Genomic DNA, 20,067 nt, shown 5'->3' with positions numbered 1-20,067 from the left:
GTACACTAGAAAATGCTGGATAAATAACCTAATGAAATGATTAACAAGACCTTTCACACACACACACATACACACACACGCACGAAAATGGAGTCTATGCGATGAAAATCAGGGAATAAAAGGAAAAGTGTTACACGTTCATGGGGGCACTCTGAACATACATACTTGCTTATGAATGTGCGTACGAATACCAACTGCCTAGTGGAACCAACTAGCCCAGACGTCAACCTTACTACGTAAACCCGTTTTGATACATGGCCATAAAAAAACGTAGTAGACTTCAACAATGTGGTACATATGAGGAAAAATGCTGTGTGGGAGGAGAAGTATATATTTCAAAGCGCACAATGAAAGACGAGCAACCTGCACCTCAAACATCAACGGGCGAACCCAGTACAACATTGTGCATGTATCAGGGAGAAGAAAAAGTGGCACAAGATTGTGCAATAAATTTATACCCATGGGGAAAATAGTTGGAATTTAGGAGGGATGTAAGAGTTCAAATTAAATTAAAAATGCATTTCGTAAATGCATGCATGGTCACTCTACTGTACTCTGAGATAAGGAATTCTAATTGTTTGTGGTTCTCATTAATCAGGACTGCACAGCACTTGAACCAGAAACAACTGCTTTAAGTTCAAATTAAATGCGCACTGTCAGGTGTAGAGGAAATGCAGTCATGAGAATTGTTGTAGTACAATCTAACCCACTTATAACAATAATGAAGTGCCCCAAAAAAGTGATTGTTATAACCAGTAATTGTTTTAACAGGGTTGGGCAGAAAAAGTTACTTTTGTAAGCATTTAGGGGTTTTCACCCAATATTTACATAATGGAAATGTAACTGCACAGCCGTACACCAAGGCTTAGCCATTCACGTGTCAACCGACTCCACAGGGCCCCTAGGAAAGGCCACTGTCTTTCACATTGGAAGAAGTCTCCGCATCAAATCATTGCCTTTGTTTTCTTTTTTTTTTTTAACCATTGGCAGATTGCATGTTACTAAAGTGCCATAGTTTTCTGCCTTTTTAAACATTGGTTATTAACAGTAGCTTTACCCCACTTAGCTCTAATTTCCTGGGCTTGCTGATAGTATAAGATAAGAGGAACAGTCAGGAGGTATCTTCTTTCAGGGATAGCGTGGCTACAAAAAAGGCACCAACTTCTTCTGAGTGTTGGAAAGATAAAAGATGCCTCAACTTATTTCATGCTTAAAGTCATGCCTGGTCACACAGAATGCCCGCATAAGCTCTCGCATACCTTTGAATACACTACTTTATGTAGGCTCATACCATCAGGGTCAATTGTTTTACCAATAATTAAGGAAAGTGACCATTCTAATAAGTGGTTTATTTTACCATATAACATATAGCAAAGTTGATGGTGCTGTGACTGTTCATTGTTATATCCAATATATTGTTGTAAGTGGGTTGGGCTAACCAGGTTAACGTTATATATTAACCTGTTCAGGTTTCGTTTGCCACCAGTGGCATGTCTTCGTTGCGGGCCAGCATGCAAACATCACTTGTGCTCCTTCTTGTGAGTGAACGAGGTCCTGAAACGTTGCAGGAGTTCATTGCAGTGAGCCAGCTGAAGGGAACCACACAGGGCAAGATCCTCTGCTTCTACGGCCCTCCCGGCGTCGGGAAGACGAGCATTGCCAGGTCCATAGCCCGAGCTCTCAACAGAGAGGTGAGCCCCTTTTCCCACACGCGTGCGCAAATATCCTCCGCGCCGGAGGCATCCGAAATGCTTCTTCCTGTGTGAGTTGTAGTGCTGCTTGTGCTGAGGCTCTATTTTTTGAGCTAGAAGAGGGTGAGATACTACTTTTTATCATTTTGATTGTACTAGTGTGAAACCATCTTGGTGCATGTGGGAGTGCAGTAGTGAGAAGAAAGGAGAGCACACAATAAAGATCAAACACCTGAACTTCTTCTGTTTCTTCTGAACATATCAAGGCGCTTAACTGTTTGCTTTTCTTTTGAAAACATTGTGACTCAATTCTTGGGTTCTATGATTCGAATAATGTCTTCCTTGAGTTGGATTTACAGGGCAGCGGTTACGCTTCAGAAATTTTAGGGGGAAAGTGGTCAACTTCGTAGCTACATGCCACAATAAAGGTGAATTGGGGTTTTGTGTTGTAAAAGCTGTAAAGCTGCAATGAATCAGCCACGACTTAGTTTCATTTCATCAAGTGATGGGCACAAAGCAGCAAGCAAGGCCTGCCATGCACCAGCTCCTGATTATCTAAAAAAGGGGTGGGGATTTCACGAGGGAAACAAGAGGAGCAGTCTTGAAGCATTTGATTATCAGAATAATGAAAGCAGTAAGCATTAAAAGGGCACACTGGTCTTAGAAACCAATTTTGACGAAATTTCATGAGTTTGTTTGTTTTTTTAGCTGATTTCAGGTATCTAATTAGTTTTGATGTGAAGTAACTACTTTCCAAGTTAATTACGTTCTTCTTGATTGTTCTTGAGAACAACAGGAAAAAATTATTCAACAGAAGATTACCAGCAAGCCATGAATAGATACCAGAAGTTGTGGAGAATGAAATGTGGGAAGCAGTTTGTTTGTTTTGCAATCACATACACATTTACATCAATTCTAACTTCTAGGTTTGAACTGCTTCTGCTGACCAATTAAAAATAACGCTAATTGAACAACTACTGAAACACAAAATGGAAAATCTGCTTCCCATATTGCATGGTTTGAACACTCAGCTCCACAGTGCAAAAGAAATGATCTTCCTAGCTGCACTACATGCTGGGATGTACCTCTCGAGAATTTCGTATCACTGTGATACCACTTGTGGCAAAAAAGTTAAGAATTATGGGAAAGTTGTTATTTCTTTGTAGAAATCAGGCCTCTATGGCTTTTATAAGTACCTGGTACTGTTCCACATACCAAATATTCAGAGGAAAAATTGTGCAAGTCAAGACAAAAGGGATACCTAAAAAAAATGCTTTTTTGGGCAATTTTTAGGTCCCAAAGGCCCATGTGCCCCCTTAAGCACACGCACGTTCGAAGTGAACAACCAAAACACTTCTTTGTTTCTTTCGGCAATGTTGTTTCATTAAACACTTCAGGTTTCTTTTTCTCTTTTTTTTTTTTTTTTTTTTCACTTTTAGTTTGACCACATTTTGTGTTTTCACCACCGTGTGAAGGTGTGAACCAGAAGTTCACTAAGTTCTGCCTTCTGCTTAATTTGGCCACATTCAATGGACCAGCTAAAGCTGAACCAATTGAAACCGACTGTGTATACGCTATAGATTATTTCTGGAGTCAGTCTGCTCACTCGTGTGGACCCAGGGCAGGCTCAACCCGCCGTGGTGGCTCAGTGGGCTAAGGCGTTGCGCTGCTGAGCACGAGGTCGCGGGTTCGATTCCCGGCCGCGGCGGCCGCTTTTCTGATGGAGGCGAAAAGCAAAAACGCCCGTGTGTACGAGATTTCGGTGCACGATAAAGATCCCCAGGTGGTCAAAATTAATCCGGAGCCCTCCACTACGGCGCGCCTCATCGCCTGCGTTGCGTCGGCGCGTTAAAACCCACAATCAATCAATCAGGGCAGGCTCAGCAGGCTATCCAGGTAGTTGCACGCCGTTTGAAGATTGAAAACTTTCAAATATTGAGGCGAATAACATATTTGATTCAGCTTCGAATTAAATCGCACTATCAGAAAATTTCGAATACATTTTCAAGGTATTTCGAACTTTACAAACGCATAGGAACAGTCTCAAGATACATGACATTATGTCTTGCTGAAAACAGGAAAAGCCCTCACTTAAACACACGCGAGATGCATTTTTTGCAATGAATCAGAACTAGTTGGGCACCAGATGTATCGCACTTTGAACACATATGATCAACCACCGCAAACATGCACCAGTGTTCTCCACCACTGTCGATGGGCTTTCCTGCATTGCATCAGTGACAGGTGGCGAAACGGCAAGAGGAAGGTGCTTTGGGCATTGGGCCAACTCCGCCCGCATGCTTCCTTTTTCAAGCCCTGATAAGGTGGTCGCACTCAAGAGGCCTTGGTCAACACATCCTAGATAATGCACGGCCATGTACTTGCACTAATAAAATGATGCTCAAAGCATGCTTTTTTTTTTTTTTTGCCTGTAGTGCTCCTTTTTTTCGGGCAGTTGAATTTCGTCTAGCTTCATACTGTTACGAATCACGAGAATCATGATAAAGCTGCTTTCTTAACGAAAAGACATTGTTGAACACTGGGGAAGCTAGCTTGCCAACCGTGCACGTTTATCACGCACTTGCATCAATTTGGTCTCAACTGTTTTCACGCACGTGGGCTCGATTCCCGGCCGCGTTGGCCGCTTTTTCTCATGGAGGCGAAAAGCGAAAATGCCTGTGTGTTCGAGATTTCAACGCACGGTAAAGATCACCATGTGGTCAAAATTAATCCGGAGCCTTTCATTATGGGGTGCCTTATTGCCTGCGTAGTGTCGGCTTGTTAAACCTTGTAATAAAAAAAAAAAAAAGAACTCTTTTCACGTGTCGATATTATGCATGACATGCCCTTCACAGAAAAGATTCCTGTGCGTGTGGTGCTAGTGTGTTTTAAAAGTGATACTTATGCGTTGTTATTACAGCTAAAGGGATACACAAGCAGAGGGGATCAATAACAGGGATAATACTGGGATTCCATAAGGGTATGCTGAAAGGGTTTATAAATCAGGCTAATTTTTTCTGCCTTATGTTGACCCACACGCCAAGTTCTTTAAGTGCAGAGCGCTTTAGGGGCTCGCCTTGTCGTCGTAGCTCACTGTAATGCTCGATGTCAAGCGACTGCCGGAATCAGGCACACAGTGAGATAACGGACCCCAGTAGAGCCCGGCGTACCGTCGTAGAGCGTCCCACAGAGGCTTCGAAAACCAAGCGGTTTAATAAGTCCTAACCGTTCAAAACTCGTGGACCGCTGGTGCTTGTCATTGATCTCCCCGTGGTTTAGCGCAAAGAAAATGGCAGGTACATTTGAGGCAAAATATGCGTAATTAACCGGCAGCACCCGTGTTCATTTATTTCGGAAGGCTTGTTGGGTTGGTTTTTGTTATAGTAAGCGAGAAAAGGTGGCAGTGCAATGCCGGCACGTGTGGGAGGAAAAGCAAGCACAAAAAGAACAGAACTCCCGCTGGCACTGTTTCAGGCAGAGGGCACGTGAGCTCTGTGAAGGCAGGAAATTTGAATTGCATTGGGTGGTAGCAGTGAGAGGATAAGGGCGCTACAGCTTATTATGGTGAATCAGTGCTCTGCACTACCGACAGCTTTGACATTGAGTGGAATGGCTTTAATTGTATTTGCTAGAGCTGGCGTAGAAGTTGGAATGGCCATTTATATTTCTTTTTAAAAGGAAAATGTGTTAATCATATAGCTTGTCAGAATGTATAATTATACCTTAATTACACTAATTAACTGAAGTACTTGAGATTGAGGCCACCACTAATAAGATGAAAGTTGCCCCGCATAAAATTTAATACAATCAGCAAAGCTAACAGCATCAGGATAGCTTCTGTATGTTCATTCTACACCATAAAAATTATCAAGTGCTCTCAAGCGAGCCTTCTACTTTTCTACAGGCCAGTTACTAAAGCATGCTTGAGAAATTGTAAATTTCAGTTTCCGTTTTGGAAATCGCTAAAAATTCACTTCGCTTCATGACTGTTCGAGCAATCATTACCATATTTGCTTCATATTTACTTCAAAAGCAAAGATTGATATCCGCACACCCCTAATTATTTCTTATCTTGGGGCACACTGCCAGAGTGCAGCTTGCTTTTGTTCCTGTGTTCCTGTGCAGTTCTATTGCAGCCTTATTTGTAATTACTTCGAAATTTTTGTTGCAAAGTTGGCCAGCACGGTGCCGCAGTCATGCACCTTCAAAAGGAAGAAGAAGAAAGCTTAGCTGGAAAAAATCGTGTTCGCTGTTGCTGGAGGCTTCTGTCTGTTAACCTCTGCATTCGCCTGTCAAAGTCGTGTTAAACAATTTTTATTTCCCTGGCTGGCTGGCTCAGGCTATAAAAGCAGGCTCATTTAGCAACGTTACCTTCAAGGTGTTGAATTCACTGCTCGATTAAACATGTCGTGTATCTTTCCTTTCTTTTTCTGCAGTACTTCCGCTTTAGTGTTGGCGGCATGACCGATGTTGCGGAGATCAAGGGACATCGGTACGTTTTGTGGGATCGCCTCCGGTCTGACAGGGGGCTGCATTTTTTCTGCCGTAAAAATACTTATCGAAAATAGTTTAGAAACGTTATGATTTTGATTAGCAGTGCAATAATTTCTGGCAATTTTCTCAGTTGTAATGCATGCACTTTTTGTTGAGTTTATACAAGATGTGCCACACAGCTTGAAGTAGAGCTTCTAAGTAAGCTTTGTTTAGCGACACCTCAACAAAGCAGTGAGAATAGGGTAGTCAGCCTGCTTGAATTGCGGTCGTTTTTGCGTATTCATCAATTACAGAGTTTCGGCTAGTCTGCTTTGTGGCTCATATGAATGGCATGTTTTCCTTCAGTCCCCAACACAGTGTATAGCTCTAAGCCTGCTCTAAGATAATGGTGCTCCTGGGTGAACCTGTCGTGGGCTTCTGGCAGAGGGGCACAATGAAGTCACAGTACTCACTTGCCAGGAAGGAATGCTAGAATGGTGAAATTTGTGGTGCAAAGTAAAGAGCTTCATGGCATCTTGGGGAGCGACACATGTAGCTACGGTAGAGCAAAAACTACCAAGCCGCACTAGCCATGTAGCGGGGTTTGAAGACTTGTGCACTGGTTTGAGTTGGGGATTTTTGAGAACGGTAGACGAAATTTGATGATTGCTGAGCGCTCTGCTCCCTAGCTGAGTATTGGTGGCTCAGACTTGTCTTCCCTTGAGGGCACAGGGACGAGATATCCCTGGTGACCAACACCAACTGAATATACAAGCAGAGTCGTCGTCCTCATGAAGTTAAAATAGCGGTCATCCAAACTTGGCCTAATGGAAAGGGGGTTCTTCTGTGGGAGACCAGTGAGGGTCTGTCTTCTGGCGTCCTCATTCCCGAATCACGTGGGACCACAGAGACGTCGCCATGCACGGCTCACAAGAGTACTAGCACGCACGTGACCATGCTGCTGGCCAAGATGGCCACCCCCACAGACCAGGCTAGGCCCAACCGCGTGTGAAAAAAGGGCATTGGGGTTTTTGGCCACAACCCCCAGACATGTCAAGGACCTCGAAAATGTGCAAGCACACATTTTGGACCTATGGCTGCAGACTACTGAGGCTTTTTCAAATCATGGGTATATATATACCAGCTAATAATACAAAATTGTTCATACATTTTTCATATTTGTGTTTTTTTTGGGGGGGGGGGGGGTCTTGTTTAGAGCTTTTAAAAAGTGGATCTTACTTATTTTATAGCTTGCTGACCACTCACATTCTCCCCCTCCAAATTTAATCAAAATTTGTCATTTATACTCATGAAATAACTGTGGCAATGCAATATAGGAGTGTAGAGAGAACCGGAGAGTTTGTGCTATCTTTTTTAACGTCTATGATTATTGTGTAATTGTGCACAGCTTTTTTTTATTAAGCATGACACATGGAAGGAAGCCTAAGCTTAGCACTAAAGGATTAAATGCGCATAAAGGTGAAGATATTTTATGTCAGGAACTAACATACAGCCGCACTTCTAAATTAAGTTAACTTGAGGATTTCATTTTAGCGGACATACAACATTTCAATGTCCCAGCTGAAGCAGGATTAATTCTAGTTTGCAGTCTTGCTAAGCATAACCGTTTTGCTGAAGGAAGGGGAACACGAACCAAATGCCGCAAGCACCCTTGAGAAACGCGCTGACTTAAAATGAAACGGTGACAAACTGCGTCGTTATGTCAACATTAAATTGCTTTTAAACATAAGTTCAGTGTGGTTGTGTGTGCAAATTTCAATGCACACTAAGCAACCCCAAATGGTCTAAACTCATAACCATCTACCCCCCCAATTTAAATTTGGCTTAAGTATAACTACTGCACTAGTAGGCATCACGTAACGTAGAATTAAGCGCCTGGGTGGCAACGTTGCATGTCTTTTACAGATAATGAAACAGATTACGGTGTAAGTACATGAGCTCATGATGCTCGTAGAGTTATCGAACTTAAACAAATTTTTGTACCTATGAAAAAAAAAAAAAAAAAACAGAAGTGGACAAGAGCTTTCTTTTACTAAACTTTTTGCTGGTTTCCATTTGTGCTAAATCCTTCAACTCATAGGAAGTGTACAGGTGTACTGCTTGTCAATCAGCTGAGTGGAGGCAAAAATGTAGCGGGCTATTTGATGTGACCACGCCCTCTTTTCTTTTGCGTGGTTTTATACAAGGCGGACCTATGTTGGCGCCATGCCTGGCAAGCTGATCCAGTGCTTGAAGAAAACGAAAACTGAAAATCCTCTGGTGCTTATAGATGAGGTGAGTCCCTTCCAATCAGTGCGCGTGCAAATACTCTGACTTTTTTCTTTGTCTCAATTTTTTTTCTCCTCTTTTCATAGGTAGACAAAATCGGCAGAGGCTATCAGGGCGACCCCTCGTCAGCACTGTTAGAAGTTCTTGACCCTGAGCAAAATTCCAATTTCTTGGACCACTACCTCGACGTCAACGTGGACCTTTCTAAGGTGATCTTCAGAGCACTGTATTTCACTTCAATGAAGTTTCAATTGAAGCACTATCCTGCATTTATGGATATTCAATGTGCTATGAATTTGCTTTTCTTGGCAGAAAATACGCGCTGGTAGAGGTATCTTTCATGGGCACCTTCATGCCAGCGGTTTCGTGGAAAACAGAAAAACGAAAGCAGGTTTATAAAAGCTCATTGTGCAAGGGCTTGGTTCACTGAGCTACCTCTGATTACAAGAAAAGACTGTGAAGTCCATATGTTGCAGAAAATGGAGCTAAATTAGCAGTTAACTCTTGTCAAACAGTAGATAACCTAATTAAGATAAGCCATTTATTCAGTAACCAAATGCGAAAGTAGCATTTTCTTGCATTTAGATTCTTTTTTTCTAATGGCAAAGTTCAAGCTTTGGTATTTTTTCATTTTTGTTTCTAATGCAGAAAAAGAACATCTGACTTCTGCTTGATTGTTGTTTGTATTGAGTCACGCCAGCTGAGCGCATGCTTTTGATAAGCTGGTTGATGCTGGGACTGTGGCAAACTCTGAATAAAGTTGTATAACTCGAACTAGCCTGTTTTGTTACAGTAGGGGGCACTGAAAATACCAAGTGGAAAAAAAGGAGCACTGCTTTAATTTAGGTTCCGCTGTAGAAATTGATTTCCTGCTTTTCTTGTTTCATGGCATGTTTGCAGGTTTTGTTTATATGCACAGCAAATGTTACCGACACAATACCAGAGCCACTCAAGGACAGAATGGAGATGATTGAAGTTTCTGGCTATGTTGCTGAAGAAAAAATGGCAATCGCCGAGGTGAGTGCACTTGAATGCCAGCTAGGACAGTTGGAGTTTAGTCCACGAATAATAAAGATCTGCAGAAACAGATATTTCTGCTGTATGTATATTACTAGCAACTTTTACGACAAAATGCTCTCGGAAATTAAGGTTCTTTTCTTTTTCTTTTTTCTCTGGCGATTTAATTGTCGCACTATTGAGAAAACCTGTTTGCAATTAGCCTATTATCACATCGGCTACCTGTTCGGTTACCCTCAAAAACACTCAGCAAGTAATGGTGCTCAAGTGCTGCCAGCTTCTACAAGGCAGTCGGAGAAACCAATAAATACTAGCTGCTATCATAGCATCTGCCTGTGGTGATAACACCAACTGATCACAGGCTACTCACTGCCATGACTAGTGGCATGATTCCAAGAGTTTTCCAGGAACATCTGAGGGACGGCATGATGCCTGTCATGGTTTGCATCGAAATAGGGAAAATGTTGTCACCTGCTTCCAACTTAGTCTTGCATTGGGGTCATTCCATGGAAAATGTCCCAGCTGTAAAGTCGACCATCACGGATTTGTTCAGTAAAAATTGTGGGCAATCCTCGCATGGCCCACAAATCAAATGCACATCTGATGTCCAGCCAGCCGTTGAGTTACACGTACTCATAGAAGGGGCGCACCTCCGCTAGCTCCACATTGTTTTCCCACCAACCCGCGAATTATCCCTTTTTCCTGTACTGACGCTACGAAAAACCGTTGCAGGGAAAGGTAATCTTGCAGCACGAACCCACTGGCTCGCACGTCCTACATAAAGGCAGGCGCATGTTGTGCAGAGAAGACGCTCTGTGGAACAACGTGGTGAAGTGTCATACAAATTTAAAAATTTTTTTCTCTGCTAAAACAAGAACTGTTTTCATTAAACTGTTTTCATTAAACTGTTTTCATTAACAAACTGCGATGATTTGTACTAGCGAAGGCCTTGTATTTGATATTTTTACCACAAACACAACAATGCGCAATTTTGGGGTGAATATCGGCCAGAAAGATTTTTTCAAATTTGCCAAATGCTTTGTTGCATATTTATGCTTTTTTCAGTGTCAATATATTTTTTTACCAATTGTCCACAATCGTGAAATACAGAAACAATTGCTTCATTGGCTGAGAGGATGTGCTTGTGTTCGCTAAAAATGTTTGAAAAGGCTCAACACTGCGCATTTTCTCAATGGCATAATGACAGCAAAAAAAAAAGCAAAAATATTTTTAAAATGCTGCATGGAGCAGCCCAGGACCTCAACATAATGTCCACGAAAAAATGGTGGCAATTGAAAAAGTGATTTTTTATAAATTTTTTGACAGAAGTAACTTTCCTCTACATCCTGGAGATTAAAGGGCAGCTAGAAAAAGAACAAAATTTTTTTAGACAAAAGCACTTTGAGGGAGAATTGTGGGCGACGCAAGGATGACCCACAATTTTTACTGAAGAAATCTGTCATGGTCGACCTTTTAATAGCGTCCTCGATAAACACGCACCGGGGTTGCCCCAAAACCGGCGCGGTGCACAGTGCCCCATGACGGTGCGCACCAGTGTGGGGCGTTGATCGAGGACAAACTAGGCGGTTCTACCCAAGCGCCATCTCTTAAGCTAAGAAAGCAACTCATAAAGCTGCTTGCACGTACCAATACAGCAGTGTAGCGTGACACAGCTCTACTAGGAAATGATATTTATTGAAGGCCAATGATTATATGTACACACAACCCAAATGCGTCACACATGCGCGACAACGTTCTTCCACTGCTTCCGCTACCTACAAGCTGCTTCTCATCTTCGTTCTGAGAGCCATAATGCGAGTGCCTGTTATGTTCCGCCCTTCCACTACAGCAAAGCATGCAAGTCTTCATGGTCTAGGCACTCCAGTAACTGTTCGTGTAATTCATTCGAACTACAGTCTAATCCCGCTACAACGAAGTCCGCTTCAACGAAATATTTTCAATTCCCCATCCGCTAGCCATAGAAGTCAATGCAACAAAGTCCTCGCCACAACGAACCATTTGTCTGGCTTGCTTTCGCTTCAACGAAATTTGCGATGAATTGGGCTGGGTTTGAACAATTATTTTACAATAAAATTAGCATAGCGCCAGCTATCTGTAACTTATTAAACATTCAGGACGCTTAGTTTCACCGAAAACATGTGCGGTGCGCCCACACCGCCACCCAAAACAACAAAAAAAAAAAAAAAAAAAAAACTCAGGCGGACGCCATTGTTTGATGGTGATAACGATGTGGCTGGCCGTCTTTACATGAGGCACAGGCCCGGTTCGCCAAGCCGGAGCTACAGCCAATCTGTATCCAATTGAAATCGCACGAATATGCTCCGCTGCTGGCGCGGCGCCGTCATGCATGCGTTGTGACTCGTGAGCAGCTGTCCTTGCCGTTTTCCTTCTACCATTCTTCATAGCCAAGAACAAAAATTATGTTTGCGTGTTTGGTCTTGAAGCCAAGTCATCCTATCTTAGTCGCGAGTGCGCGGTCATGTTTAATGCAAGCGCGCGCGTCTTGCCTGCCAAGGTCAGTAGCTGCCGTGCCCTGTCAGAGGATAAGATAACGGCACTGCTCCTGCCACAAGCGAGAGGGGGGCTTAGCAGCTATCTGCAAGTAATCAGCTCGGTGGGCACGCCTTGTTGTGCAGCAATACGTTTTGCGCCTGCATTTCTTCACCCCCCTCTGTAACGCGTTCTTTGCGTGCAGTGAACACAGATAACCATTGGTATGTTTGTTATCCGAATAAACATGACGTTATTGCGCGTCACTCCTTTTTCTAAACATTGTTTTTTTTTCTGCCAATGATGCGGAAACATACGGGGCTATTTTTCTGGCCTTTCCGTGGTGTGTTGGGGTGGATTTCGCCTCAACGAATTTTCGCTTCAACGAAATTTTTCGCGCGTCCCGTCAATTTCGTTGTAGCGGGATTCGACTGTAAAGAATGCAAAGCTCCAACTGGCTGGCCATGCAATCAGCATTCTTGCAGTACACGAAGTTTGCGTCCTCATTAACTGTCTCTAGCTGTTTATTAGCGCCTGTTATGAGCCAGTCGCATCGTGGCCCAATGAATTTGAAAGCAATCCACCCTTGTCAGCAACAATCTACAGCCCGTTCTGCCTTCACACGAGTGCGCCGATGCTGCAGTTTACTGTATCGATGCTCCGTAGCTGCAGCAGATGGCGGAGGAAGCCGCTTCGCTGGCGTCGTCCGCGATGCATCTTGGGATTGCACCCTGGCGCACCGTCGACTCTCACGGTCCGCGATGGGGCAACCAAAAATTGCCCCGCGACGGTGCACCCCCCGGTTTATCGAGGACAGATGGTGTGCACCGGTGCGGTTTATCGAGGATGAAAAGGCGCACCGTTGTGCCCTGGTGTGCATCGGTGCGGTTTATCGAGGATGCTATAAGGATGCGAAATCTGCGAGGTATAGGGCAACAAGGTTACATTCAAGCTTCTCTCAGACTAGAGGGAGGCAATGTTTAACCAGATTATAAATAGGAAAGCCTCTTTAAGGTCCTCACAGACTGCATGTTAAAGGGAAACTGTGTGGGCCTTATTTTGGCATCTCTCAGTGCTCATAGCTGCATTCAGGTGTAGACCTGGCAAGAACTTCTTAGAGTTGGCTGCTATAGTACCTCTTCTTCAGCCTGGCCCTTTCACTGAACATGGTTCAAAAAGCACTTTTTTTGTAACACAAGGGACAAACGTAGAGCGAAAGAAAACCAGACAGAACGAGTGAGGCGCTACTAACAACTTTTCCAACCATGTACATCTACCGATACCAACTAGCCCAACAACAAGCCTTGCTGAACCTTCCACTGAACTTGTTTCCTTCTTGATGCAGCGCTACCTCATCCCACAAGCCAGGACGCACAGCGGCATCTCTGAGAACCAGGTGGACGTGAAGCCAGAGTCGTTGCAGAAGCTGATCAAGTACTACTGTCGGGAGAGTGGCGTCCGCAATTTGCAGAAACACATTGAGAAGGTGAGTTCTCGGTGGCCTCGTCGCACTTGTTTGCTCTGTTCATTGTGGGCCCAGGCGCTAGCAGCGTGCACTGAATAGGCAGTTGTACGTAAGGCACGTTCTTTCCTGCTTTCGTGCCACACTGGAAGAAAAAAAAGGGGGGGGGGGATAGTTATGGAGCGTATCTGGTTGACAGTCATTTAATCGGTGACAAACCGGATGTCCTTCACCATCTAAATGTCCCACCAAAATTGTGCATCCTGTGGAACGGTCAAGCGGGCAAGTGCATCATCGCGCAGAACAAACCACAGGGTGCTTGGAAAGTCAGCCTGGCCGTGTGAGTGGCAGAACGTCGTGTGGCCTCTGTACCAGCTGCGGCTGCGACCTCCTTCTTTTCGGGACAGATTCTGCGCAAGGCTGCGTTCAAGATAGTGAGCAAGGAGTGCGACGTTGTAACTGTGGAGCCCGAGAACCTCAACGACTTTGTGGGCAAGCCGCTGTTCACGCAAGACCGCATGTACGAGGAGACGCCACCCGGGGTCGTCATGGGGCTGGCATGGACAGCCATGGGTGAGGACAAGGCGACCGCTCATCTTTTCCTCCCGGCCCATTCTGAGGGCACAATTGTGTGTTGGGGCTGCCTGCGACCGGGTTTCTGGGGTGCTGTTGGGCTTCTAATCAGCGCGGCAATGGTCAGTTTGAAAATGCAGCATATGGTTGTTACAGTGAAGTAATTCTAAATCCCAAAGTAATTCTAAAAATCTTTTTTAGAAGTGTTATTTCGATATAAGTGGTAATGATTCAAAACTCTGTGAAATGCACCTAAGCGCTTTTGGCAAGTTTAAAAAATGAATTTGAATGAGCAGGCATTCGTGGCTATACTGCGACATTATTTTTTTATTTTGTAGTAGGAGAAGATTGAGGCACATTGGCTGCATGGAGGTAGGGGAATACAAACTGCCTTATGGCCTGTTTTATCGTTTTTCTTCTTATGCCGTCCCTCTTTTACTGAGCTCCAGGAAACCCACAAACGCGCTCGTCGCATCCGACCTTTGTTAGATGCGTACCTTGTCACTTTGTGTGTCCTGGGGATAATTAAAGCGAAAGGCCAAGGAATCCCTCGTTTGTTTTGTTTTGGCCTGTGCTGGTACATGTCTTCTGCTTTATGGCTGACAGGGCTATGAAGTCAGTACTTCTTCCTTCCGATGCAGTGCAAGCCATGTAAGCAAGCAGGCCAAATTTTCTCCAATAAATGAAGTAGAGAGTTGGGAAGCTGTGCCTTTTCTGGTGAAAGGAATGAAACCCTCTCATGTTTCCATACCAATTTTTGGAACTTTGCTTGGTTATTGTGCAAATTAAGCTAAGACCCTATCACTGCACCTCCATCTAACTATGAATTTAAAAGAAAAAAAAAGCCTTGTTGCTTCCTGCATCACGAAGCACATTCTGCGCAGCTTTCTCTCAAGGTTAATAATCGCTTCAACTTTGAATTGAAATTTCACCAAGAAACACGCACGTGCAGGCATTTAGTGTGGCACTCTCAAGAGAGTCTAGTGTGCATGGCACTGGTGTTGTGAAAACTACTCTCTGCTTGCTGTCTCTAGGTGGCTCCACCCTGTACATAGAGACGGCAGTGCCCCGGCCCCCGGACTACGGCGGGGGAGACAAGAAGCCCGAGGGCTCGCTGCAGCTGACGGGCCACCTCGGGGACGTGATGAAGGAGAGTGCCAACATTGCCTACTCCTTCGCCAAGGCCTTTGCCCTGAAGCAGGCGCCCGAAAACGACTTCCTCCAGAGGGCCCACATCCACCTGCACGTGCCAGAGGTGGGGCCTCTGCATGCTTGGGTTGGCCGCATTTTGAAGGAGGGCATCATGCATGTGGGGGCACAGTTTGGGAGCATGGCATTGTGTTCGCAGCATGTGCAGCACTTGTGATGGATTAAAGCTTGTGAGGTCAGTCGTAAATAAGATTCTAAAAAAAAGGGAGGGGGGGGGGGGGGGCAATACTACAGGCACTGCTCACAGTGGCTGCACTGGAGGATGTAGTGTGCCATCTTGCTTCATGGAGAGGCTTCTGCTTTTGCAATGCTCAGTACACTTTAACAAGAAGAGTAGCTCTTTCATGAGTGCACAACTCTGAACTCGTGCATTTTCACAATGCCCTCTGGGCATGATTGACAAGGCTGCTGTTTCATCCATGTGCTATCACTTTGCTGCACTTGGCCCTTTGTTACCCCTGCCTGCAGTGGCGTAGACTTCTTATTTTTCCGGGGGGGGGCAGACCTGGAGTGCGCCTCGAAGCGGCGAAGGTAGGGGGGGAGGAAGCGATGGGGGGTCCCTATGAGATGACGCGTCATCACCCAGCTACAAAGAGGCTACCACTAATCATCATCATCATCATAAGGGGCACCTGCAGCAGTGAGGGCCTTTTACATTGTGTCAGCTAACTACGAGGTGTCCCCAAATAAGACGTCCCGCAAATCTATGAACCGTGAACTTCAGCGGTTTGACGCATCCAGTAGAAATTTCTTTGAATACGTGTTTTACTGGTCACATTTATTCAAAATTATTGCATGACTGAACCATCAGCACAAAAAAACGAGTCGATTTGTTTTTCTTTTAATGGGCAGTTCGGGGGTAAAAGGAAAGGGACACGAGAAGGGACACGATAGGGGCGCTACGCGCTGCTATGTTCATTTCCGTTAAGAGCCCCCGAAACGGGTCTGACTTTGACCACTCATTTTTGTATCCGTGTGTGTGTGTTGTGCCAGAGCGCCCGACACAAATTCGCTGCACCTGGCGACGTGCCGATGCCGGGGTTGATTCGCGTCTAGGTCAAACCGCCCGCGTCAGACGTGCCGCGACTTGGCGGGAAAGGCGCCGCCGATTCTGCTCTCCCTTTCCCATTGCGACGGCTGGACCAAATCATGCCTGGGACAAACTAATCCCCGCAGACACGCAGCAAGTAGCACCTGGAGACGCCGCCGCAGAGTTGCCTTCTCTTTCCCGGTCCGGGCGGCTCGGCTGACGCAATCGCTTCGCCTCCATTCGCCAGATTCATAATGCGGCCAGTGATAGCTCCGACTGGAGGCATCGGAACTGCACGCGGCTCCAACGAAACCCTGAGGGTATAAAACCAGCCCCGAAGCAGCGGTGGTGCGGCGGCATCTCATCGAAGGCCCTGAGTTGAGAAGCGCTATCGCGCTTGTCTTAGCCATGTAACGCTCTTGCTACCTTTGTATATATTGTATATAAATGCTGCTTCAAATAACCGTCATCTCGGCTACTTCGTCGCTATGGTCTGCGCCGCGTCGATAGCAGACTGGACAGGGCAACGTCGCAACACTAGTGACTGAGCTGGGATGGCCGAGTCCCAACAGTGTATGTGTGTGTTTTGGAGGCTTGGAGCGGGTATCGCTCGCAGTCGACGGCCGCAGTGCACCCAGTTGCTGCCGGTGCTTGGCAGCCGTTACAGCACTGTCCAACTGCTCTGGCGTGCTTTGTGACCTCGAAAACAAAGTTTGCAGACAGGCTTTTTGGAGGCGTGATAGCTTGCACTGACGTCACTGTATTCCCGTGTTGGTGCGTTGGTTGCACAGTGGAAATCTGCAGCTCTTGGTTCGAGAAGCGCTGATGAAGCTGAGAGCTATCGATAAAAAAGTGTGGTGGCGTCGTTATGGGCAAGCAACATGTTTTACGGGACGTTCCAAGACGCGAGCTAAAGGTAAAAACCCAACGTCTGGCGTTGGCGTTCATCATATAAAACGGCCCTTTCACGAGGCCTTCCACAGTGCGAGCTTAAACTCGGCACAAGTTGCTAGCGAGGAGTAGTCGCCCCGCCAGTAAACAGCAGATGAAGGTAGGGGAAAAACAACCACCGAAATTCACCGTCATCGTCAGCTTCATCATTACACGGTAGCATAAACGAGAAGCAGCGCATCAGGTTGCCATTCGGAAGCAAAGCGCCCCTTCAGCAGCAAGATGCCAGCGCTGTTCGACAAAATATGCGAGGCGAAACAAGGCGTCACACGCGTTCGACTGGGCATTATGATGTCCGATTAACAACCCACAACCTGCACGGTGGGGCTATATGCTCACTTGTAAATGGACAGCACGAGGACATAGTCCTACCAAACCTGAGCAAAAAGTTTCAAAACGGGAGCCTAATAAAACCATGTGGTTGATACAAACCATGCAGTCAATTTGACGCGAATCACGTAAACTAACTGCGACTTTTTAAATGAGCGGTTCCGCTCACGAAACGGCTCCAGAGCATGACATGCATCTATGGAAACTGCTTAAAGGAGCACTGACACTAATTTTCGGCGTTAATATTATTGCACAGTTCGCTTCCTTCACTCAGCAGAATACCCTGGGTGAAATATGAGCGGCCTGCGACGTGAAGAACTTAGTTTAATTGGATCTCATTTATCACACCGACGGAGCAGCGCGCGGAGCGGCACTCAGCAAATGAACATCAGCGTGACATCATCAAGGGAGAGCCAAAAGAAGTGACGCGGCAGCGCTCGTCAAAAGCTCGTGACGTCACTTCATGCGCGCGGACCCACGAGCCATAGAGTTTCTTAGTAAGTATACTAGAGAGGAAACTGCGCCTTGTAAGCCATGTCGTCGTGGGGTTCATGGGAAGACCCCCTTTTTGGCTTTGGCTTGGCATGACAATTGGATTTTTAAGCGGTTTTTGGGATTTGCTTTCTTCACTATGCATTAACACGTTTACGAGCTACAAGGAAGCCGAAATCCTCCCGTTTCTGTGGTAGCCCTGCTCAGTGAAACAGCAGGCAATGCGTGATCAACGTTGCTCATGCCGCACTCGAAGGACGCATGACTGAGCGATAGTATGCCGCCGCGAAATTTGTAGCCGACGAAAAGAAGAAACAAAACGTACTTCGACGAAGACAAGATACGACAGATACGGGCGCTTGTATACGTCCTATCTTGTCATCGTCCACGACTGTTTAACGCGAAGTTTTCTTTTTTCTTGTTAAACTAGCTGACGGTCGGTGCACCGGATCACCACAAAGTCAAAGTTTTCATAGGCCTGCTCAAATAACTTTCCAAACTTTCAAACAACTTATTATTTGAAATAAAGGTAAAATAATAATATCAGACTCTCTAATGAGTTTCCCTCACCAAATATTAACATTGTTCGTAACTACACCCTTGGCCTGCGGAATCAGGCACAACCGTTCTGGCAAAACTACGCTTTACTTCCTTTTTCCTTAGTTTAAAACAGCCTGTTTTTATTTTCCACATACATAATTGCACACTATTCTTCGCGTTTTTGTGGCACCTTGTTTAAATTTGCGGTCACTAAAACGTTTCAATCCAAGCCAATGATGAAACTAAGGCGAGCGCGATGTATAATGGCGGCCCATGACGACACAGACGGCCTTGACGTGAGCCGCATAGACGCTAGCGCCAGATTCCTCCCTAGTGTATATTGTAAGAAACTCTATGCCACGAGCGGCGAAAGGACGCAACACCCTCTCAAGCGGGTGCCGGTGACGTCCGCACAAAGCGATGAGGTCATTCAGGGAGTCTGTCATATGCGCCGTTCGGGATGAAAGCGTGGGAATTTGAAACAAACAATTTTCAGGCCGTTCAATGTAATTAACTATCGCGCGCTGAAGTATTTGAAGTGCTGTTTCAGGTTCGCCAGGCCATTAACTCTTTCGTTACCGCGGGAAATTGACCAATTTTGAAGGGTCTAACAAAACATTTTTTGTGCTATTCATATTTGTTAGGCACACATTGCAGTGACATACAATGCAGATTAGTCCACGCGCTTTCCAACGACACCAGTTTTATTAATGTTTTCCTAAATAATGATTTCGAAAAAAATTATCAAATTCGAAATTTTTGTCTGCGCGTCGAAGAAAAAAGAAAAAAGTAAGTTCTGTATAATAAACCACGTGTAGTAGAAAAAAATTAGAATATACATTTTGTAGGTAGACATTTCAAAAACCCGTCCTAGAAAAAAAATTGAGTTGCGCAGTACAATTTGTCAGATATAAAGAAAATGTTAGCCCACGTGGTGCCCATGCCATGTGGTGAAGCCCAACCTCTATTTCAAGTTTGGTATTTTGGATAGTTCTCTAGAAGAAATCTGGTGGTTTGACATTATTAAAAGCCCAAATTAGCCTCCACGTGATGTACAAACACCTTGTCAATGATTATGACCGGCACAATATTGAAGGCAAGCAAGCGATGTGAAAAAATCCGCTTGTAGTTGAGAAGCAAACTCTTTGGTTGATGCTTGTTGACGTTCTGATGATCGCACATCAGTCAGAACTTTCATTTGCGTTTTATTATCATGTTCTGGCTCACTATGGTAGCCCTGCTTGCAGGAATAAGGTGCGATGCGCTAGAATCATGCCGAGCAAGCTTTCACCAAGCCGCCGTCGGGCTGTGAAGCGAGTTCAGCACTACGAGCCTACTAATTGCAGCGCCACCTAACAATTTCCAAAAGAAACAAATACAAGGCTGTTGGAGACTTTGTCAGAATAAACAGTACTACTAAGAAGCGACACTAGACTTCCGAAATACCCTCGTATGAAACCGAAACTGGCCGGTGAACAGCTGGCGGTGTTCAAGGCCAA

The 20,067-nt window shown here is 45.2% G+C and overlaps 1 protein-coding gene across 1 annotated transcript; it reads left to right on the top strand.

Moving 5' to 3' along the window:
- Positions 1 to 1,511: 1,511 nt before the first annotated feature.
- LOC144165671 (lon protease homolog, mitochondrial-like) lies at positions 1,512 to 15,393 on the top strand. Its single transcript, XM_077695483.1, has 8 exons — positions 1,512 to 1,691; positions 6,128 to 6,183; positions 8,372 to 8,459; positions 8,540 to 8,662; positions 9,354 to 9,470; positions 13,327 to 13,467; positions 13,851 to 14,016; positions 15,051 to 15,393. The coding sequence occupies exons 1-8, from the start codon at positions 1,512 to 1,514 to the stop codon at positions 15,380 to 15,382; spliced, it is 1,203 nt and encodes a 400-aa protein (XP_077551609.1). The 3' UTR covers positions 15,383 to 15,393.
- Positions 15,394 to 20,067: the final 4,674 nt, after the last annotated feature.

This window comes from Haemaphysalis longicornis, unplaced genomic scaffold, assembly GCF_048455015.1.
Source record: "Haemaphysalis longicornis isolate Haplotype H1 unplaced genomic scaffold, Haemaphysalis longicornis Haplotype H1 scaffold_1452, whole genome shotgun sequence".
NCBI lineage: Eukaryota > Metazoa > Arthropoda > Arachnida > Ixodida > Ixodidae > Haemaphysalis > Haemaphysalis longicornis.
This window is presented reverse-complemented; position numbering and strand designations above follow the sequence as displayed.

Bases quoted from the DNA above. Each gene is read 5' to 3' on its own strand.
- LOC144165671 (XM_077695483.1), top strand. From the start codon at position 1,512: ATGCAAACATCACTTGTGCTCCTTCTTGTGAGTGAACGAGGTCCTGAA. The intron at 1,692-6,127 runs GTGAGCCCCTTT...CTTTTTCTGCAG, and splicing joins CCCGAGCTCTCAACAGAGAG to TACTTCCGCTTTAGTGTTGG. The intron at 6,184-8,371 runs GTACGTTTTGTG...GTTTTATACAAG, and splicing joins GCGGAGATCAAGGGACATCG to GCGGACCTATGTTGGCGCCA.